The sequence below is a fragment of the Cetorhinus maximus genome, chromosome 13, assembly GCF_964194155.1.
Source record: "Cetorhinus maximus chromosome 13, sCetMax3.hap1.1, whole genome shotgun sequence".
NCBI lineage: Eukaryota > Metazoa > Chordata > Chondrichthyes > Lamniformes > Cetorhinidae > Cetorhinus > Cetorhinus maximus.
In genome coordinates this window covers 66,565,153-66,583,717 of record NC_135891.1, presented here as the reverse complement: position 1 = coordinate 66,583,717, position 18,565 = coordinate 66,565,153, and the positions used below count along the sequence as shown (strand labels likewise).

The 18,565-nt window shown below is 42.6% G+C and overlaps 1 protein-coding gene across 1 annotated transcript in view; it reads right to left on the bottom strand.

Moving 5' to 3' along the window:
* The window catches only part of LOC144688288 (transcriptional repressor CTCF-like), a 42,874-nt gene extending 30,836 nt beyond the window's left edge, over window positions 1–12,038 (bottom strand). The window contains exons 1-3 of the mRNA XM_078554720.1: window positions 11,748–12,038; window positions 8,192–8,471; window positions 4,398–4,568 (exon numbers count right to left, since the gene is read on the bottom strand). Coding sequence (XP_078410846.1) covers window positions 4,398–4,568; window positions 8,192–8,471; window positions 11,748–12,038 — 742 coding nt within the window. The remainder of the gene's footprint in view (window positions 1–4,397; window positions 4,569–8,191; window positions 8,472–11,747) is intronic.
* Window positions 12,039–18,565: the final 6,527 nt, after the last annotated feature.

Below are 18,565 nucleotides of genomic sequence, written 5' to 3'. Positions count from 1 at the left end.
CCCTAGAAGGAAAATTGCCCTGCCAAGTCCCACAGGTCTACGTTGGTGACTAAAACAACCAAGGGAGTTGGGAACTCCTCGGTATGAAGGAGTTGTGGCAGCTACCTGGGAACCTTGCACATACTTGAAGGAGAACCTTATTCTGGTCACAAATTATCTGGACATCGAGGGAATGGAAGAGTTTTCGGTTGACGAAGATGTCTGAATTATGATTTGAAGCCTTTATGGCAACATGGGTGCAATCAATGACATGCTGAACTCTGAGGGAAGCTTGCTAACTGGCCAAAGACTGTGGTTCTCTGCATCTGAGGCACCAAATTAACAGGGAAATTAAGGTGACCTCCCACACAGTTTAAATACCTGTAGGAACTCTTGCCATCTGTTTTTACATTTCTAGGGGCAAAAAGAAATTGCCCTGCCAAGTCCAGCAATCCCCCACTTCTACTCCCATGGGTTAAATCTAGACACCAGCAAATGATTTTTTTTCCAGTCCAGTGGCAGATAGTGCATCTTTTTGAGCAATTTCCAAAGGGGTACCTGCACCTCTCCAAAAGGGTACCCTACCTATCCAAACTATTCCACAAAATTCACAGAACCATAGAAAACTTCCAGCACAGAAAGAGCCCATTCAGCCCATTGTGCCCGTGCCTGCTGAAAAAGAAAATAAACTAGCTACCCATTCTAATCCCACCTTCCAGCACCCGGTCCGTAGCCTTGCAGGTTACAGCACTTCAGATACTGATCCAGGTACTTTTAAATGAGTTCAGGGTTTCTGCCTCCACCACCAAACCAGTCAGTGAATTCCATACACCCAGCACCCTCTGGGTGAAGACGTTTTTCATCATGGCCCCTCTAATCCTTCTACCAATCACCTTTTATATATTTTCCTTTTCCCACCTATTTCTATTATTTTTAAATTTATTTCCATCCATTGTTTTATCTCCACCTTTTAGCCTATTTCGATCCCTTCCCCCCACCCCACCCCCACTAGGGCTATCTGTACCTTGCCCGTCCTGCTTTCTACCCTCAGTGTCATCATTAGCACATTCCTTAGCTAATATCACCACCGTCAACACCCCTTTGTCCTTTTGTCTATGACATCTTTAGCAATCTCTTCTTTGCCTCCACCTATCACTGGCCCTCTATCCAGCTCTACCTGTCCCATCCCCCTCAACCAGCTTATAATTCACCTCTTTTCTATTTTTCCTTTGTTCTGATGAAGAGTCATATGGACGCGAAACGTTAAGTGTATTCTTCTCCGCAGATGCTGTCAGACCTGCTGTTTTTCCAGCAATTTTTGTTTTTGTTTCAGATTTCCAGCATCTGCAGTATTTTGCTTTTACCTTAAATCTGTGTCCCCTGGTAATTGTCCTTTCTGCTAGGGGAAACAAGTCTTTCCTATCTACTCTATCTAGGACCCTTATAATTTTGTACACTTCAATTAAGTCACCCCTCAGCCTCCTCTGTTCTAAAGAAAACAACCCTAGCCTATCCTATCTTTCCCCATAGCTACAATTTTTAAGTTCTGGCAACATCCTTATAAATCTCCTCTGTACTCTCTCCAAAGCAATTATGTCCTTCCAGTAATGTGGCGACCAGCACTGTACACAAAATTCTAGCTGCGGCCTAACCAGCGTTTTATACAGTTCTAGCATTACATCCCTGCTCTTGTATTCAATACCTCATCCAATAAAGGAAAGCATTCCATATGCTTTCTTCACCACCTTACCTACCTGTCCTGCCACCTTCAGGGGCCTATGGACATGCACTCCAAGGTCTCTCACTTCCTCTACCCCTCAATATCCTCCCGTTTATTGTGTCTTCCCTTGCTTTATTTGACCTCTCCAAATGCATTATCTCACACTTTTCCAGATTGAATTCCATCTGCCACCTTTCTGCCACTCAACCAAACCATTGATATCATTCTGGTGACAAGTTATCCTTTTTAACTATCAACTACACAGCCATTTTTCATGTCATCTGCAAACTTCCCAATTATGCCTCCCACATTTAAGTCCAAATCATTAATAATTACAACAAACAGCAAGGGACTCAACATTGAGCCCTGTGGAATGCCACTGAAAACTGCTTAACATTCGCAAAAACCTGCTCCTATCAGGTCCAATCTGTATACTTCGGGTTGCACACTCCTAGGTTACGAAAATCACACAAGACTGGGGGCAGCTGCTGATTTATATGGGCAGCTGCCTCCATTAAATTCGCATGAGGAAAACCCACCTTGTCTCCATTCCCCTCCCTGTGAAAATGATGGGATCATATTCCAGGGTGGGACTTCCAGATTTCAGCCTCTTCTGCCATTTTCACAACAACAGAGAGGCCTTCCGTTGTTCCAAAAATTCAGACCTTAGTGTCTAAGTCCCAGGGAGATGCTAGGAATGTCAGGTTTTGTAAACGGTTATACTTTAAACTGTCTATTTAATTCCAGGATAGAATGAAGTTGTTGTCTAGAGAATAACTGGTTTGTATTTCTACCCGGATACAAGGCCCATGTAATTCACATTGCCTTGGCGGTGTGCTTTGAGCGGGGGCGAGTCCATAGGAAGTGAAAGAGATTTACTAGATTGATACTTGGAATGAGCAGGTTGTCTTATGAGGAATGGACAGACTGGCTTGTTTCCTCTAAAGTTTAGAAGAGCGAGTGGTGATTTGAATGAAGTATAAAAGATCCTGAACAGCCTTGACAAGGTGGACATGAAAAGGATGTTTCCTCTTGTGGGTGAGTCCAGAACCAGGGGACACTGTTTTAAAATTAGGGATTGACCTTTTAAGACAAAGATGAGGAGAAAATTTTTCTCTCAGAGGGTTGTGCGACTTTGGAACTCTCTGCCTCAGAAAGCAGGGCCACTGAAATTTTTAAGACGGTGGTGGATGGGTTTTTGTTAGGCATGGGAATTAAAAGTTATCGGGGTAGATGGGAATGTGGATTTTGAAACAAAAACAGATCAGCCATGATCTTGTTTAATGGCGGAACAGGCTCAAGGGGCATACTTCTGCTCCTATTTCATATGTTCATATGCTATTGTAGGATCAAGCTTCAGGTTTTCCTAAAAACATCACTGAAACTCACAGGCAGGATGTGAGAGAATCAAAGAGAGAGAGAGAAAGAGAGACAGAGAGGGATGCAAAAGTTCCTGGTTTTTCACCATGCAGAATGTGGATGCGAGCTCGTACTCGAATTGAAGAGACCAAGGTTGTGAGGGTTTAACGCAACTGGAAGACTCACCTAGCTTTGGCAGGAGGGAGGGATCTCCAAGGTAACCCACACTGTGAAAGTCAGTTCAGAGTTGGGGAGTGTAAAAGTTATCTGGCTAGAAAAAGAAAAATGAGCTGAGAACAGCTTTGGACTGGTTCCTAGAGAATCAAGTGTCCACTTAATGGGAAAAGTAAAGTATAACTGGGGGAGGGGGCTTCTTGGTCATTCTAAATGTTAAATAGGAGATCTTCTCTCTAGTTTAGAGTACAAGTATAAGTGGCCTACTGAAATAGGGTTTAATCAATTTTACTTTTAGTTTGTTTGTTACAGTAAAAGTCTTAAAACTTGATCTTGTTGTGTGATCATTTCAGTCCTTCACTGGAAGTTTATATTTTGAAGTTCCAAATTCAGGGATTGTAACACATGCTCTTCATTTAAATAACAAAATTGTCATTGCATCGCTTGTACAATTGCAAAAATGACAAAATGACCTAAGCTTCTTTTTCTCAAGAGACTTTAATTTATATGGCTTACATTTGTACAATCTCAGGACATTCAACAGTGAGGTACTTTTGAAGTGAAACACTGTTGTAATGTCGGAAATGTGTCAACTAATTTGCAAGCAGCAAGTTCCCACAAAGAGCAATAAGGTCACCTATTTTAGTGATATTGTTTGAGGAATAAATATTGGCCAGGATCCCAGGAAGAAATGCCTGCCCTTTTTTGAAATGGTGCCATGGGATCTTTTACATCCAGCTGAGAGGCCATACAGGGGCTCAGTTTAATGTTTCATCAAAAGATGACACCTCCAACAGGATAGCATTCCTTCAGTACTGCACAGGAACGCCAGCCTTCATTTTGTGCTCAAGTCTCTGGAGTGGGACATGAAACCCAGAAACTTCTGACTCAGGGACAGAAAGTGCTATCTACTGAATTACAAAAACTTATGTGGAACAGATCAATATAGAAGGGTAAATTCTATGTTCCCACATTTACAGTGGGGGCCAAGCTCACAGGAACCACAGGGCAGAGATAGGGTTGTAGCACTGATTCTTCAACCCACTCTTTAAGCAAGTAATTTTCTGCCATAAAGAGAGGCTGCACTACCACGACCAGTTGTTGAATCAGTCAGTAAAGTACAGCTGTAGCATATGCAGACACAGAAGGTAACCAGCACATTTACCTGTATGAGTGTTGATATGGTTTTGTAAGAGGGTGATGGTTCGGAAAGCCTTTTCACAAAGATGACATTTGTGTGGCCGCTCATCTGTATGGCTTCTCATGTGACGGTCTAGGTTAGACCGTTGCGGAAAGGTGTACGAACACAGTTTACACTGAAATGTCTTCCTAACGTCTGTCATAAAAAAAGCATTTCAAAGAATAAAAAACTTGTATTTATGTCACATCTTTCAAAACAACCTCAAAACTCCCCAGAGCATTTTACCTCCAATGAGTTTTACACTAGCTTACCAGTATTCATGGATGAACATTGAGCTGAGGGGATTAATTCTCAGTGAGGAATCTGTGCTGCACAAAAACACATCTCTTAATTATAAAATATTAAGTTAAAATGTATAATTGTCTCATTTAACTTAAAACACTCAGGAACAGGTTTTTCTCTTAGTACTTGGACATAAAATGTAGCATGTGTAGAGAATATGTAGGGCAGTCAAAAGGGAGGATGCATACCCATGGAGCAACTGCCTAATTTAAGTATTATATTATCCAATGTCAGAATGGTGCTTATTGGTAGAGTAACCTTAAACACGTTAGAATCCGGATGGCCACAAGAATGGGTGTGGTCAGTCAGGCAGGATAGTTAGATTTCTATTGTGAATGTGGTTGGATTGGGCCACTATTCCTGTTGTACCTGAGCAAGTCGCAGTGTGATTTCAACTTGCCACTCCTTCTATAATGGTGTGCTGTGTGTTTCCAAAAAGGGGTCCACACAGTTTGAACATTACCCAGTCTAGTCAGAGGCAGTACAGAAAGGACTCTGACTTACCTAAAACCCCACAGATGTTTGATCCACATGTTTATTGTAGGAGGACTTTGCCATTGGTCAACGCAGCTTCTCACAGCAATGCTAATCTACTCATATCAGGCACCCCTCAAATTCCTGGAAGGCAACGCATCAGGCAGCAATAGAAATCAAAAGGGATCTCACTGCTGCTAATGATCTTTATACTTTCAGATCACTGTCCAGAATAGTAGGATTTGGAGAAAAGATGAGATGATGTGAAGGGATGTTCAAATTTGGCTGCATCCCTTCCAGCAGGCAGAGGTGAGGTACTTTTGGTGTCTGAGTTGGTCCTCCTCCATTTAATCATATGGCTTGTACAGAGTGAGACATCTTTCCTGATCAGAATGGAGATTACTGAGTAAATCCCGTCAATCCCTGCCATAAGTGAATGGGGTTAATTATACACACATCATTTGTATTGTGACTTTTGCTGGAGAAATAACTCTGCTTCTATTAGGAGGTTTTGCTCATGAGCTCTATTGTTATAGTTGAGACTCTTTTTTAATAGGCAGTTTGCTGAGTAAATAAACTTTGTTTACTGTAAAGTCCTGCCATAAGTTTGGCCCCACCTTCAACTCTCCAACTGACAAGTCAACATTCACTTGGTAATTTTACATCCATGTTTTCCTATTCTAAAGCCCTGAACCAGTGTCCATCTACTCTGTCCTATCCCTTCAGAATTGTAAATACCTCAACAAATTACCTTTGTTCTAATGAAAATAACTCCAATTTTTCCAAGTCTTTCTTCATATCACCCATTCCCTCATACCAAGTAGCAATCTAGCAAATGTGTTGTAATCTCTATGGCTTGAACATCATTCCTATAGTGTAGAGCCCAAATCTGCATACTTCACTCAAACTGTGGGCTTGCTAAAGCTTTATATAGATTCACCAATCGCATTTCAGGGGAGGCAGTGGCATAGTCACTGGACTGGTAATCCAGGGTAATGTTCTGGGACTAGGGCTTGAATCCATTCATGGCAGGAGGTGAAATTTGAATTCAATATAAGTCTGATGATAACCATAAAACCATTGCCGATTGTCATAAAAGCCCATCTGGTTCACTAATGTCCTTTAGGGGAGGAAATCTGCTGTCCTTACCTGATCTGGCCTACATGTGACTTCAGACCCACAGCAATGTGGTTCGACTCTTAAATGCTTAACAAGGGCAATTAGGGATGGGCAATAAACGTTGGCCTAACCAGTGACGCCCACATCCCAAAAGTAAAACAAAAATTTTGACTTTCATTTTCCGTACCTCTTGCCACAAAACCCAGCGTTCCATTAGCTTTCTTATGACTTTTTCTATTTGCAGTTCTGTGGATCTGATCCCTCAAAACCCTCTGGTATTCCACATACACATTCAAAATATAATTATTACTTTTACCAAAATGATGTCTATTGCCTGGCTCTGGATTAAACACACTTGTGCGTTCTTTGTTGTGCCATACTCACAAAACTTAGTGCGATCTTTCTTAGTTAACCTTAGCACAATTATGGTGTATTTCCTTTTATATCTTTTGCTAGAGCATGAGAGGTAGGCTAAACAGGGTATTTATCAGGAAGGTTCCATACCATAGCCATATGTGCTACAGTAATGTTGCTTTTCAGGGTACAATTCTCTTTAGATGGGCAAGTGTAAGCAGCGGGTTTCAACAGACTAGGTCCTCACCTTGGGCTTGTGAAGTTATAAACATCTTAGCCTATTTGTGGTTGTTTGTATGGCAAGAGGAACTTAACCATATGCCTTTCAAAGTCACAAAATGATTAGGCTGAAACCTTGATAATACAACAGAAAAAGAGTCAGGACAGTAGAGTCATCTTTATTGTGCTTCCATAACCCAAGAGTGCTATCAGCAGATTGCGTTGCTGTTTAGGTCAGCATTTGTGTTTACACTAAGTGATTACTAATCACACCTGTATAAGGTCCTAAGTGTAGGGGTTAAACCCAAGGATTAAAACTCATCCCTGTTCATAATTAGGGGTAAGATTTCCATTTATGCAGAGGTGGTCTCTGTAAGACGTCTTTTATTTTTGAACTGTTCAGTTTGTAACTCAAGCCAGTCATTCTTTAGTATTCTGTAAAATGGTCAGTGAGGTGATGGAGTCAATCTAGAAGTGACATGTCATCACTGTAAGCTGTTATTTCATGTTTGGCCTCTCCAGCCTGCATTCACCAATAGCTGGTTTTGTCCCAATCGCTGTTGCCAGTGGCTGTAGGGCCAGGGTGAAGAGGGGCCAACTCTAACTGTTCACACAATGGACGGGGAACGTAAAGGGGCTGTGGTCATTGGTGCCTAAGGAATGCAAGTGGAGGATTCTGATTCACTTCCAGAAATTCTCTCTGAAGGCCATTCTCTCAAAAATTGGAAGAAGGAAGTCCCACTCTATCTGGTTGAATTCTGATCTGCATTAACAGTTTTGGAACAGTGATGATATTATAGTAATGAACGATAGACCATTTAAATTGCTTGTGTTGTCTTTTGGTCAGATTTCTTAACCCAAAGGAGATGCTTAACCAGAGCACATGAACTCCTTCTCCAATACCACAACTTGCCCCATACACAAGTGTAAGCTCCTCTGAAACACAAGGTTCACAATTCAAAGAATAGATGTAGAGTATTCAGAATTCTGTTAAAAATATCAGCAGTTTCCCCCCACTGGGAGGAAAATTGGGCAAACTCACTTTAGGTTTTCTTTCATGCCTCCTGGTAACTAATCATTTAGCGGTTCAAGAAGACAGTTCACCACCACCTTTTCAAGGGCAATTAGGGATGAGCAATAAATGCTGGCCTAGCCAGCGATGCCCATATCCCATAAATGAATAAAAAAAATAAGCAGGAACCTGTAAACTGATGATGTGCCCACACTCTTGACTGGGATGGTATGATAGGGACAAAAAAACACTTCAAATAATAAATGATATACATATATGCGCTCAAACAAAAACTAACCTTTCTTTTTAATTTTGGTAAGTCTAGTTGTTATGGCAGGACCAATATTTTTTTCAACAGTCACATCTGCTCTTAGCCCTTCCGGCTGTCTGTCTCTACAGTCATAAACAGTCAAATCTGTATTATTCCCAGCTTGTATATTATACTGCAGACTACTTTTCTCCTTTTTGACAAGATGATCATGGTCTTGATCTACCATCGTGCCTATGTATTCTGACCCACGATTAGCTGCATCCAGTTCCACTCTCTCGATGCTCTGCATCTCTCCATTTGGCCCTACCTAATAACGAAGATGTTATCAATACAAATATTAAAGCAGGAACACAAATACAAACAAAACCACAGCTTTAATGTATGTCACCAGAGAACAGTACTGATGTCTGAGGAAGATAAACTTCTTCCTTGTTCGAGCTGGCATTGCACCCAACTAATCAGACACTAAGGTTAATATTTACACTCAAATCTGCAATGGCCAATCAGTTGCCATAAAAAATCTTACACGTGCCATAAACACAAATTGGTGCATGTTACGAAATGGAAATCTCCTGTATGCTGCTATTCAATATTTAAATTCCAAGGAGAACTCAGAATTTTTCTATTGTTATGCATGGTACATTTGTGATTCGTGGGGTGATTTATTTATTAATTAAAAATGCTCAGAATCAGGTATCCCCCAAGTTTGAAGTCTTAGTAGCCAATTTTACACATAATCTTTAATACATTTTACCTTTTAATGGCATATATAACACAGATTGGTTACAATGTAAACCTTTGGTTAGAAAATAATTTTTAAAAGGTTCATATTTCCCTTTCCCATTATGCATGTTTCTTTTTAATTCCTACTCACACGGTGTATTCAGCAATAATGAAATGATTTCCTATTCACAGCCTTTATACTGCTTCATGTTTGTGCTTTTATTAGTACAGGTTAAGCTACATTTAAAGGTAACAGTGTCTGTATCGCCTCCCGCACTCTTTGGTCCTCCAACTCTGGCTTTCAGTAAAGTTTGTCCACCACAGGCGGCAGAGCCTTCAGGTGTTCCAGCTGGCTCTCATTCTTCAATTGCCCTCCTTACATCTTCCCTTTTTCAAGTTGGAAAGAGAAGTGATGAAACTTACTCAAAAGCCAACTTCCCAATTGAACATCCAGTCACTTTTAATCTTTCCCTCCATGGCTTAGCATCCATTTGTATAACAATTTGTGTTTGTGAAGTGCTTTGGGACCTTTTTTTTTTAAATGCTAAAGGCATTGCACAGATACAAGTTTCAGTTTGTGTACAGGGCTCGCAGTATACTCTAATTTTCATTGGTGGGGGAAAAAGTGACCCTGCAGGGTAACTTTCTTAGCACATGTTCCAGTTTATCACAGGACACAATAAACAACTTAAACTTGGAGAAGACCACATGGTAGCCTTTTAGTAAAAAGTCTAATCAAAATCTAGGACCCTGCACTCCAGGACACAAACATCTATGATGGTGTCAGCCAAAAAAAGAAAGCTGGCTGGGACAACCATTGATCAAGTACTTTCAAAATAACTTGAATCTTGGCGCTTTGATTTACCAATGCCTTAGTGACAAGGATGTATCCTCACATGCACAAAATATAATTTTAAAAGCCACACAAATTTTAATGTAATATCTTCAGTAGTTGCTAGAATTTCAGTAAAGCAAAATGATTTGCAATTTTTTTTTGTACAGTGTCTCCTAGAACTGTGATAAACTAGTGGTTAGGCATTTCTGAACTGTTCCTTCACATTGGGATTGGAGGATCTGTCAATGGGCAACTTGATGTTTCATTGATTACGACTAATTTGGACACCACTGCATTGTGAGGATCAAAGAGAGTTGGCTGCTGCCTGAAAAAGCAGCCAATAGTTCAAAGTTTTCTTTTGCCTTACACTGCTGCAGCACCAACCTTCCTGCAACTTATTTTAACCAAATGCTGAATTGGCGCAGTGATCATACATGGCACTCGCTCATGGAAATTAAAATACGGTTGGGTTTCGCAGTAAGTGCAAAATGCACACACAACTCTCAGGCGATCAGAGGACAGGGAAATCAGCCTGGTGCAGTCAAGCAAGTTTAATTTCTGGTGGAAATTTTTCATCTCGCCAGGACCAGTTTTTGTTTAGAGTAATGGGGAGGCCCAGAGGTCCTGAAATAAAAGAAGCCCTGGAGGATGACCTTATTTCCACAACAAACATTAAATCCTTAGGGTCGATTTATAAGACAACTTTAATGTTAACAAGGAAACTGCTTCCACTTCACACCAATGCTGGTGTAGAATAAATCTGGAGTAAGGATTCAACCTGACCCTGGAGAAGTGTGATTTTTGTTTGTTTGGTTGGGTATCAGACACACATGGAGATCATCACAACAGTTTAAAGTCTCCAAGCTAAGCTATTGAGAATGTTACACTTACAGCGTTTGCTTGTTCAATACAGCATTGGGCGGAACACTGGTTTTACATTCCATGCATTGACTTCAATGAAGTGTAAAACTAGGCGGGGTGTTCAATCAATGTTACACCTGATCCTGTCAGTTTTCTGAAGACAGGTGAAGACTAAAATTACTCACTCATTCTCTGTGGGGTCACACTGTGTGCACCTAACTCTGAAGAGGTTAGATACAAGTTGGCATGAAAGTCATAGAAACCCTCAAACGTGAGCAGGGATATTGGTGGAGATAAACAATCCAAAACTAGCAATAAAACACCGTCAAGGTTTCTGCTGCCTGTCAATGTAGGACTACCCAACTGATTAGGGCAGTGGTTTGCAAATTATTGAGCATGGGAAGAATACCAGTTTCCAGTAACCTTGAGGCTCTGACAGAAGGCAAGGTTACTGATCAATCAACCAACCGTGTCCTGGAATACCACAGACCTGCTTGGTTCAACTATCAATCTATCACATTGGGCTGATTTTGTTTCTGAACTTTCCATTGTTGGCATGTCAGCCAAGAGCCAAGTCAACCTCACACACATCTCCACCCAAGGAGAATCTTCTTCAATAAAAACAGAAAATGCTGAATACACAGTTTGTCAGGCAGGATCTGTGGAGAGAGAAACAGAGTTTAATGTCTCAGCCACCTTTCGGCTTTAGTTGGCCATCAGACACCCCAGGGTTGAATCCTTGTTCGGCCAATAGCAGATACCAAAGGCTTCTCATTAGCAGCAGTGTGAGCAGCACAGCTCACCACCAAACCTGTGTGAGTGCATTGCTGCTATCCTCTTGAGCGCAGCATAGACATTTACTATACCTTCTCCCTGTTTCAATCAGAGTCAGGTGGGGCCAAATTTCCGCTATCACCTGGAGTTCTCATGGTCCTCCTACGCTCAAACTCTTGAGAAAAGGCATAAAAGGCTGTTTTTAGTAGTTTACTCTGCTGAAATTATGGGGCAAGATGAGGAGAACCCCTACAGAAACTGTAAGTATATGATTTAAAAATTTGCAGTATAAATGCACCTTATGAAATATTTGAAATGTAAAATAAGGATTTTAAGATGAATAATTATGTGGTTAAAAACCCCTTTTGCAGTAAGTTTCTAACTTCATACCTTAAAAACTTGCACTCCTTCAGGGAGTGGAAGAGTATGCATGATCTCACCCTCACTGCCTAAGGCCTGCCTCAGTCCACTTGGAATCATTTCAATCCCTTGTTGATGCATCGTCATCAAGTTGACCTCAGTCAGGCTAGGCTGGATGTGCTCATCCATATTCACTACTTGCAATGTGATGATGTGCATTTTGTCAGAAACTCCCTGGTCCACAGAATATTCCATGATGTCCTCTTCTGACTTTGTTAAAAATAAAGTTGTTTCATGGGGTAAAATTTCACTTTCCATCATGGTTTCCAAACTGTTGATTTCACTACTTTCCTCCTGTTTCTTTTATATCCTGCCAATCTCATCGACCTTTACTCTTGTAGTGCATGTTGATATTAGTAAATGTTTTCAATTCCAAGGCCTCAACTGACATGGTTGCCTGAAAAAAAAGCTAATTACTCAAAATGTTTGTATGTTTGCTTTAACCCAATTGTACATTAGCATAATTACATCCCAAAAGTACTTTATTGGTTGTAAAGCACTTTAGGATGTCCTGAGGTTCTGAAAGGCACTATATAAATGCAATTATTTTACAGTTCATATTTTCTTCACATATTGGGATTTACACTTCCACTGCGACACAAAAAACAATTACAATTGACAAATTCAAAACAGCATTGAACATGTTGCTCTCACTGACATGATGCTCCTAGGGCAGGTAACATTTCATTCCTACAGAGCTCTGTACATCAAGATTTTCCTAGACATTTTGCAGTTTTAACCAGGATATTTCCCAGTACTTTTTAAAAGCTATGGGGATGGTAGAGGGAGGAGGCAATATTAATTCAGAGCTTCTCTCTAGCAGAGAGGAGGGAAGGAGCGAGGGGGAGGAGGGAGAGGGAGTGGGGCTAGATTAACATCTTTGGAGAGCTAGCGCAAAGACATGCCACATAGCTTCCATCAATGCTGTGATTATGTGAGAGGGCTCGTCTCCCTTAAAATATTTTGGGCCTCCGTTAAGTTGTCCATCACCCCATTCAAAATTCCACAACTGTCTGATTCTCCCCACGCCCCAACTCTTAAAATACAGTTGCATTCTGTAGATGTATGGCTTTGGCATGGCCTCGTGCATCACTAACCTACTCCGAGGAAGAGCAGTACCTACCTGCTATAATAAATCTATTTCACACATTGCACTCAGTGGTTATGATTTTAGACAGGGCTGATAATAATTCCTGGGCAATGTAATGAGTAAATCCTGGGTAAGATGGACTGGTCTCCCTCAGAGGGCACGGGGAAGGCGGTCAAGTTTGTCTTTTCGGGGAGAGGGCTTCTTGGCGCTGCTCCACCTTCTGTCGTCGTCGTCGTCGTCGAACGGTAATCCCGGGAGCCGCACCGGCACTGCCTGCCGCTACCTCCTGCGCCAGCTCCGGCCCGCGCATGCGCCCCTGCCGCCTCCAGCGGGCGGGAAAAGAGCCGCTCGCGCCAAAGCCGCAAAATGGCGGTGAGAGAGGCCTAGCAGAGCTAGAATCCACCAAGTGTGAGTCATAACAAACAATGGCCTAATCATATATTTCATTCTTCTTTAAAATGCACAGGCAAAGGTCAAAACAATAAGGACATGAAGGATACCAATAAAACTTGTCCGAACTGGTCTAGTGTACCTTAAAATGAAACTCCACTATTGATGGTGCCTGTATCAATGCTTTTTACAGGAATTTGAACATTTTGAAATGGCTTTGGTAGTTGATATGTTCATTTGTGGTCTGTAGTATTACAATTTGTGTTTGAGTAAGATGAATCCCATTTAGGGTTGTTGACTCTGCTCAAGTATATTCCCGGAGGTTTTATCACATGATTTGCCCCCATACTCCAGTCATTAGTAGGCAACGCATCCATCTTTGCCTTCCTACGCCAATTGGAAAGCAAAAAGAAATATTACCCAGTTGGATGATGCTTGGCTGTTAGTCAAGCAGCCTTTTTAGTACCCCCCCCCCCCCCCCCATCTTTTCAATACTTTTAGAACTGGTAAAGAAATATGTTCAAAGAAAATGACAATTTTATTTTAATGTCTCGATGAGTTTCCTCCAAAGTTGCATACAGCAGTGTCGCGGAGAGTCCCGGCCAATCCTGGAGGGTTGATGACGCTAATTTGAGAGCATGCTGTACAATATACAATATAGGGAAGGAAGCCAAATAAAAATATCATGGAAAAAGGAGTAGAAGAAGATACTGATATGTAGGGTAAGATGCAGTCAGGTGCATGGAAGCTGTTTTGGAGCATAAACAATACGGACCAATTGGGCTGAATGGCCTTTTTCTCTGCTGTAAATTTATGTAGTTCTATGGCCTTGTGACACTCATATTTTTGTTATGAACAGGAGGGGGTTTGATTTAAACAGCCCTGATTTCTTGTCTCACCACCTGTTCATAAACAGAAAGGTGCTTTGATTGTGATTTCTGCCTTTATAAACGGTGGCATATTTTCCCAACCTCCCAATTTTGGTGTGATCCAATTTTCTGTTAATAACCCCACAGCAAACTCGAGATGGGGTGAACTTTCAGGGTTAGTTTATTTGCCCACACTCAAACATGGGAGGAGGGTTGCAACATAGCCTCCTTTTCACTCATACAATAACAAATTGGGATAGAGAAAGAAAGATTTACAGAACAAATATGACAGAGAAAATAATTATTGAATCAAAGTCCAATGGTCTATTCCTTCTCAGAGGCTGGCAGGTTGAAATCTGATGCTGGATAATTCACTTTCCAGTAGCGATGACTTCCATGATGAGATATTCATCTCTGCGTGTCTTAGTATTGTAGGCAATAGTTCAGAAGTTCCAGTAGATACAGTGTAGATGAGGCCAGGCATTCAAACCTGGACAGAGCCCCTTTTCTGTGCTGATGCTTGGTAGATGGAAAGATGGCAGACTGAGCTTTGCAGCTCCACGAGGCAATATTATAGGTTCCACCAGCTAGGCGAGGTCATGTTACGTGACTCCCACTTCTTCACTTTGGCTTGGACAAAGGGTGTGTATCCTTTGTCTAAGCTCCTGAGGTTGTTAATGTTCCAACCATTAAGGATTTGAAAGGAAGATTGCAGGGCTCTTTGTCCTAGCAGATTAGTAAACTCCAGAAGGCCAGCCTGGGTTCTGAAATGCAGATGGCCTTTGCATAGGTCCCTTTGAATTTGATCTCTGCAACCCACAGGGATTGTTAGCATCTCTTCAGAGATAATGAGGTGCGAGTTTCTGTGATACTGCCATATAGCTCTTATTGTTCGAGAGTCACAGCCAGACATCACTTCAATCATTTTAAAAAGTCATTGTCCAGTTTTAAAATTTTAGAAATTAGCCATGATGCTTTTTTTATATAAAAAATATAGTGAGGTCATAGCCCCGTTACACTTTTTGGTTTAAGATTGCTAATATTTCCCTGATGTTGACAGTTGTGTGTAAGGATGTCACCTCCCATTAATTCCTATATGAAAAGATATATTAGGAATTTTATACTTAGGAGCATATTATATAAACAAATGGATGTGATGTCCCTGTAGACACATGGCATTGCTTAGGCCATGATTGGTTTTCTGCATACCATGCTGGGCACCCGATATGTGAAGGTTAAAACCATAGCCAGTTTACAGGAAAGAATTATTTTGATGCTATAGTCAGAGCAGGGTAATTACAAATGTGAATAAAGGCTGAAATTGAGCATCTTGTTTATTGGAACAGAGAAGGCTAAGGGTGAATCAAATGAAGGATTTCAAATTATGAAACGTTTAGTGGGGCTAAAAATGAATAATTGCTTCCATCAGTAACAGGGGAGTATAGACTTAAGATTGTCACCAAAGGAATTCCATGAGTTGATTTTTTAAAATTCATTCATGGGATTTGGGCATCACTGGCCAGACCAGCATTTATTACCTAATCTTAATTGCCCTCGAGAAAGTGGCGGTAATGAGCTGCCTTCTTAAACTGCTGCAGTCTATTTGATGTAGGTATCAGGGAGGCAGTTCCAGGATTTTGACCCAGCAACAGTGGAGGAACTGCGATATTGTTCCAAGTCAGGATGGTGAGTGGCTTGGAGGGGAACTTGCAGGTGGTGGTGTTCCCATGCATCTGCTGCCTTTTTCTTCTAGGTTGTAGAGGTCACGGGTGTGGAAGGTGCTGTCAAAGGAGCCTTGGTGAGTTGCTGCAGTGCATCTTGGCAGATGGCACACACTACTGCCACTTTACATTGGTGGTGGAGGGAGTAAATGTTTAAGGTGGTGGATGGGATGCCAATCAAACAGGCTGCTTTGTCCTGAATGGTGTCGAGTTTCTTGAGTGTTGTTGAAGCCACACTCATCCAGGCACATTCCATCACACTTGTGCCTTGTAGGTGGTGGACAGGCTGTTTTTGTAGCCACAGTATTTATATGAGTGGTCTAGTTCAGTTTATGGTCAATGGTAACCCTCAGGATGTTGATATGTTAACTAATGTCACGGAGAGAGTAAATGAGTTTAATAACATGAGAAATTTTCCTTTTAACTGGTTGATAGATAAAAATCATCTCAGCAACGAAAAAGAATTAAAAACAAAAAGTGGGTAAGGGCTTTGTGCTTTCATTCTGAATTTGACAAGGCTTTGGGTTTTGCTCCCTGCATTTCTAACAGTAAACTTTCTACCAACTGCTCACCTCTCCAACTATTCCCACACGACTTAAGTCTTGTTTCCAACCTCTTATACTTCAGTCCCATTTCTCTGGCCAGAATTTTCCGGCTGACGTGCGGATGGCGTCAGTGCGTAAAATGACACGCGCTGACGTCGCGCGAGCATGCCAACATCAGCGCGCGCCATCGCGATATTTCGGTGGGCGTGCGCGCTCAGTTCGCCCGCCATTAATTGAAGGGCTCGTTAAGCCCCTTAACTTGCCAATTGTCCAGGATTTTGAGGGGCCCATGCGAACTTCGGGTTGGCGCACAGGCCCAATGGGAAGGCGGGTAGGAGATTATTTAAGAAAACTTTTGCAATGTCAGGATATGTGGACTCAGAGGGGTTGTTCATGTTTTTGACGAAGTTATAATTGCAGAAAGTGTTTAAAAGTTGCCTGTGTGATTGTTAGTAGTTCTCATCGATTTCCAAGAGCTTCTTGTGTACTTTGAAACCAGTCTGCAGACAGTAGTCTTTCTCGGGCCTGCAGCTTTCCGGAGGCCTCCATTTAGCCTGCGGGTATGGGTTCTGACCTCTCCACTGGAGGCAGCTCCCCTGAGGAGGAAGGGAGGGATAGAATAAGGAGGAGGCCAGGACTGGACAATCAGCCTCCAGGGGAGCCACCTTTGACAGGCCAGGCACAGGCACAAGGAGTGCAGGGCAAAGACGTTGTCCAAGGTGCAAGGGTCCGCAGAAGATGCCACTATCCTGCTGCCAGGGTATACAGGCAGCGAAGCAGCTACCTCAATATGACTGAAGTGCAGTGCCAAAGGAGGCTCCGTCTCTCAAGGGAGACAGTCAACTATATCTGTCAGATGATTGGCACTGAGATCTCCCCTAACTGTGTGGGTGGGATACCCCATGCCAGCGACTCTGAAGCTCACAGTTGCCCTCCACTTCTATGCCTCTGGCTCCTTCCAGGGCTCGGTGGGTGATCTTTGCGGTGTCTCCCAATCAGCTGTCCACACTTCAGTCAAGCAGGTTACAGATGCTCTGTTCAGACAGGTATCCACCTTCATCCACTTCTGCTGCGACCAGGCAAGTCAGACAGAGAGAGCCAGAGGCTTCGCAGCCATTGCTGGCTTCCCCCGCGTCCAAGGTGCAATAGACTGTACACATGTGGCCATCAAGGCACCAGCAGGTGAGCCCGGTGCCTTCGTCAACAGGAAGGGCTTCCACTTCATGAACGTGCAGAAAGTGTGTGATCACAGGATGCAGATTTTACAAGTCTGTGCAAGGTACCCAGGCAGCTCCCACGATGCCTATATCCTCAGACACTCCCAGGTGCCGGGGTTCTTCAGTGCTCCAGCTTGGCTAGATGGTTGGCTGCTGGGTGACAAGGGTTATCCCCTGCGAAGGTGGCTCATGATGCCACTACACCGTCCAAGAACAGAAGCTGAGCAGCGGTACAATAGGAGCCAGGGCACCACAAGGGCTGTGGTGGAGAGAACCATCGGTCTTCTCAAGATGCGCTTCTGTTGCCTGGACTGCTCAGGGGGCGGACTCCAGTACCCCCCAGATCACGTCTCTCTGATAGTGGTAGTCTGCTGCGCCCTGCACAATCTTGCACTGGAAAGGGGGGATGCAGTTGACGACGAAGACCTTGACGCCCTGGATGAGGCTGCACATGGTGAATGCAGCAGTGCCTCAGAGGATGAGGAAGCACAGGGCGATGATGAGGGGCAGAACGATGACCCGCATTTACACCAAGGAGGCAGGGACACCCGCGACAATTTAATCCAAAGAACCTTCAGCTATCTCCACACACATGGATCAGCAGGAGCAGCATTGCCTAGAACTTCCACACGTGGCACTTAGGTGCCACATCTTCCACCTGTTCAGCTGCAAATAAGGGCTTAGTACAGAAACATCATTGTCCACTCAAACACTCATGATAAATCTGTGAAAAAGAAAAATGCAGCACAAACAAAAGACCCTCAGCCATGGTTACAAAAGTGGACTTTATTTTGTCCAAATCAAAAACACACACCACTTATTAGCGATCAGAAAAATATGGGTCCCTATTCTAAGGCCAACACAAAATCACCAGTGACATACTCGTGGAGTGCCTAAGGTGCCTTATGCTTACGTTTTTGGGTGCTACGTCTAGGTGCTGCCCCATCGCTCAGTGT